General features: G+C 40.8%; 1 protein-coding gene across 1 annotated transcript in view; it reads right to left on the reverse strand.

The window, feature by feature from the left end:
• The window catches only part of LOC108543186 (putative gamma-taxilin 2), a 24,104-nt gene that overhangs the window by 2,644 nt on the left and 16,368 nt on the right, over positions 1–5,092 (reverse strand). Inside the window, 1 exon segment of the mRNA XM_017893527.1 lies at positions 421–788. Coding sequence (XP_017749016.1) covers positions 421–773 — 353 coding nt within the window. The 5' untranslated portion in view covers positions 774–788.

Raw genomic sequence — 5,092 nt, forward strand, 5'->3', positions numbered from 1 at the left:
ATATCATATTCTTAATCCTAATTGTGAAGCTAACAGAATGGAAGGGATAAAACAAATTCTAAAAATCAGTCTTATTTAACTCTTTCTAAACTACAGATAGCATTATGTCCTCCCTAAATTTGAGTGAATAATCTTTTAAGCAAAATATGCATACATATTGTTTTCATACTAATTATTAGGTTATTTTCAAAGGTACAAAAAGCAAGGTAAATCAAATACTAATGACATCAAATTGGCCTCAACATTTCTTAAAACATAAGTTCCTCTTACACAGAGAAGTAACTAAGTTTCTTATAAATGGGCTTTTTTTGCTGTTTTTGTTCCCTACGCATAACTGGAGATGACAGGTGGACTAAACCAACTGAAGAAACAAGTTTACTAGGCAACACTTACCTCCAAACAGGCCAAGTTCATAATCACTCATGCTGCGAAAATGTAAAACAAAAGACTAGTATGTGACAACATTCACCCATAGACCAGAGATCATTACCTAAGACTTTTTCTTTGTTCCTGTTGCATTGTAAATCTTGTTGACCACGGGGAGGGGTTACTTCTTGTGCAGGAAGCTCATTTCTTGACTCTTGAGTGCAGTGCACTGGGCTCACCCAACTCCTGTTCTTTGTTATAAAGTCACTGCCTTCTCTATCTTCTAACAAATGCTTATTACTTGTGGCACTGTAATTTGAGTCTTGATGTTGAAGAATATCATTTGATTCAGAGTTACACAACATATCCGCTTTCTCTCTTAGCCCACAAATTCCAGCTTCTTCCATTATGCTACTCACAAACTAGAGGGAAGGAGAGTAAGCAAAAAAGTTGAAGAAAGAGTTAAATGTTATCAAGCAAAGAAAACCAAGCAGCGCTAAAAAGTTCAATTTTCCATACCTCTATGCTTTTGTACATTTTGTATATCTGACAATCAACAAGCAGGTCATAAAGCCTAACATTTTTTTTTTTGCTTTTCATAGAGGTTTGTAAAGTAACACTACATTTTTTTTTTTTTTTTTTTTGAGATGGAGTCTCACTCTGTCACCCAAGCTAGACTGCAGTGGCCTGATCTTGGCTCAATGAAAGCTCCGCCTCCCAGGTTCACACAATTCTCCTACCTCAGCTGCCTGTCTAGCTGGGACTACAAGTACCCGCCATCAAGCCCAGCTAATTTTTTGTATTTTTAGTAGAGACAGGGTTTCACCATGTTAGCCAGGATGCTCTGCATCTCCTAACCTCGTGATCCGCCTGCTTAGCCTCCCAAAGTGCTGGGATTACAGGCGTGAGCCACCATGCCCAGCCAAGTAACACTACTTCCTAACAATCTAAAGTAAATCTGGTGGTTTCTAATTTCACAAAGAGGTGACCTAACTGCAAAGTATAAAGATATTAAAATTAGGAGGTTCCAAGATGGACGAATAGGAACAGCTCCAATCTGACACTCCCAGCATGAGTGACACAAAAGACAGGTGATTTCTGCATTTCCAACTGAGGTAGCAGATTCATCTCACTGGGGCTTGTCAGACAGTGGGTGCAGCCCATAGGGCAGGGTGGCACACTGCCTCATCCAGGAAGGGCAAGGGGTCAGAGAATTCCCTTTCCTAGCAAAGGGAGGCTGTGACAGAAGGTACCTAGAAAATCGGGACACTCCCACCCTAATACTATGCTTTTCCAACAGCCTTAGCAAACTGACACACCAGATTATATCCCATGCCTGGCTCAGAGGATCCCACGCCCATGAAACTTCGCTCACTGCTAGCACAGCAGTCTGAGATTGAACTGCAAGGCAGCAGCGATGCAGGAGGGGCACCTGCCATTGCTGAGGCTTCAGTAGGTAAACAGAGTGGCTGGGAATTTCAAACTGGGTGGAGCCCACCATAGCTCAAGGACGCCTGCCTGCCTCTATTGACTCCACCTCTGGGGGTAGGGCATAGCTAAACAAAAGGCAGAAGAGACTTCTGCAGATTTAAACATCCTTGTCTGATAGTCTTGAAGAGAGTAATGGTTCTCCCAGCACAGAGTTTGAGATCGGAGAAAAAACAGACTGCATCCTCAAGTGGGTCCCTGACCCCAGAGCAGACTAACTGGTAGACACCTCCCAGTAGGGGCTGACTGACACCTCATACAGCCAGGTGGCCCTGAGACAAAGCTTCCCAAGGAAGATCAGGCAGCAACATCTGCCGTTACACATTATTTGCTGTTCTGCAGCCTCCGCTGGTGATACCCAGGCAAACAAGGTCTGGAGTGGACCTCTGGCAAACTCCAACAGACATGCAGCTGAGGGTCCTGACTGTCAGAAGGAAAACTAACAAACAGAAAGGAAATCTATACCAAAACACCATCTGCACGTCACCATCATCAAAGACCGAAGCTAGATAAAACCACAAAGATGGGGAGAAACCAGATCAGAAAAGCTGAAGATTCTAAAAATCAGAGTGCCTCTTCTCCTCCAAAGGAACACAGCTCCTCAGCAGCAATGGAATGAAGCTAGACAGAGAATGACTTTTACAAGTTGAGAGAAAACGGCTTCAGATGATGGACAATAACAAACCTCTTCCAGCTAAAAGAGGATGTTCAAACCCATCGCAAAGAAGCTAAAAACCTTGAAAAAAGATTAGACAAATGGCTAACTAGAATGAATACTGTAGAGAAGTCCTTAAATGACCTGATGGAGTTGAAAACCATGGCACGAGAACTACATGAGGCATGCACAAGCCTAACTAGCTGATGTGATCAAGTGAAAGAAAGGATATCAGTGATTGAAGATCAATTGAATGAAATGAAGGGAGAAGAGAGTTTAGAGAAAAAAGATAAAAAGAACTGAAGCCTCCAAGAAATATAGGACTATGTGAAAAGACCAAATCTACGTCTGACTGGTGTACCTGAAAGTGATGGGAAAATGGAAACAAGTTGGAAAACACTCCAGGATATTACCTAGGAGAACTTCCCCAACCTAGCGAGGCAGGCCCACATTTATATTCGGAAATACAGAGAACACCACAAAGATACTCTTCGAGAAGAGCAACTCCAAGACACATGTCAGATTCACCAAAGTTGAAATGAAGGAAAAAATGTTAAGGGCAGCCAGAGAGAAAGGTCGGATTACCCACAAACGGAAACCCATCAGACTAACAACGGCTCTCTCAGCAGAAATCTTACATGCCAGAAGAAAGTGTGGGCTAACATTCAACATTCTTAAAGAAAAGAATTTTCAACCCAGAATTTCATATCCAGCCAAACTAAGCTTCATAAGTGAAGGAGAAATAAAACCTGTTATAGACAAACAAATGCTGAGAGATTTTGTCACCACCAGGCGTGTGCTACAAGAGCTCCTGAAGGAAGCACTAAACATGGAAAGGAACAACTGGCACCAGTCACTGCAAAAACATGCCAAATTGTACAGACCACCAATGCTAGGAAGAAACTACATCAACTAACGAGCAAGCCAGCTAACACCATAATGACAGGAAAAAATTCACACATGAAAATACTAACCTTAAATGTAAATGGGCTAAATGCTCCAACTAAAGACACAGTCTGGCAAATTGGAAAGAGTCAAGACCCATCAGTGTGCTGTATTCAGGAAACAGATCTCACGTACAGAGACACACATAGGCTCAAAATAAAGGGATGGAGGAAGATCTACAAAGCTACATGGAAAACAAACAAACAAAAAAAGCAGGGGTTGCAATCCTAGTCTCTCATAAAACAGACTTGAAACCAACAAAGATCAAAAGAGACAAAGAAGGCCATTACATAATGGTAAAGGGATCAATTCAACAAGAAGAGCTAACTATCCTAAATATATATGCACCCAATACAGGAGCACCCAGATTCATAAAGCAAGTCCTTAGAGACGTAAAAAGAGACTTAGACTCCCATACAATAATAATGCGAGACTTTACCACCCCACTGTCAACATTAGACAGATCAATGAGACAGAAAGTTTAAGAAGGATATCCAGAATTGAACTCAGCTCTGCATCAAGCGGACCTAATAGACATCTACAGAACTCTCCACCATAAATCAACAGAATATACATTCTTCTCAGTACCACATCACACTTACTCCAAAATTGACCACATAGTTGGAAGTAAAGCACTCCTCAGTAAATGTAAAAGAACAGAAATTATAACAAACTGTCTTTCAGACCACAGTGCAATCACCCTAGAAGTCAGGATTTAAAAACTCACTCAAAACCGCTCAACTGCATGGAAACTGAACAAACTGCTCCTGAATGACTACAGGGTACGTAATGAAATGAAGACAAATAAAGATGTTATTTGAAACCGATGAGAACAAAGACACAACATACCAGAATCTCTGGGACATGTTTAAAGCAGTGTGTAGATGGAAAATTATACCAGTAAATGCCCACAGGAGAAAGCAGCAAAGATCTAAAATTGATACCCTAACATCACAATTAAAAGAACTAGAGAAGCAAGAGCAAACACATTCAAAACCTAACAGAAGGCAAGAAATAACTAAGATCAGAGCAAAACTGAAGGAGATAGAGACACAAAAAAACTCTCCAAAAAAAATCAACGAATCCAGAAGCTGGTTTTGTGAAAAGATTAACAAAATTGACAGATTGCTACCAAGACTAATAAAGAAGAAAAGAGAGAAGAATCAAATAGACACAATAAAAAATGATAAAGGGGATATCACCACCGACCCCACAGAAACACAAACTACCATCAGAGAATACTATAAACACCTCTATGCAAATCAACTAGAAAACCTAGAAGAAATGGATAAACTCCTGGACACATACACCCTCCCAAAACGAAACCAGGAAGAACTGAATATCTGAATAGACCAATAGCAGGCTCTGAAATTGAGGCAATAATTAATAGCCTACCAACCAAAAAAAAGTCCAGGATCAGATGGATTCACAGTCGAAATCTACCAGAGGTACAAAGAGGAGCTGGTACCATTCCTTCTGAAACTATTCCAATCAGTAGATAAAGAGGGAATCCTCCAGAATTCATTTTATGAGGCCAGCATCATCCTGATACCAAAGCCTGGCAGAGACATAACAAAAAAAAGAGAATTTTAGACCAATATCCCTGATGAACATCGATGCAAAAATCCTCAACAAAAT

This window comes from Rhinopithecus bieti, unplaced genomic scaffold (genome assembly GCF_001698545.2).
Source record: "Rhinopithecus bieti isolate Rb0 unplaced genomic scaffold, ASM169854v2 scaffold_24493, whole genome shotgun sequence".
NCBI lineage: Eukaryota > Metazoa > Chordata > Mammalia > Primates > Cercopithecidae > Rhinopithecus > Rhinopithecus bieti.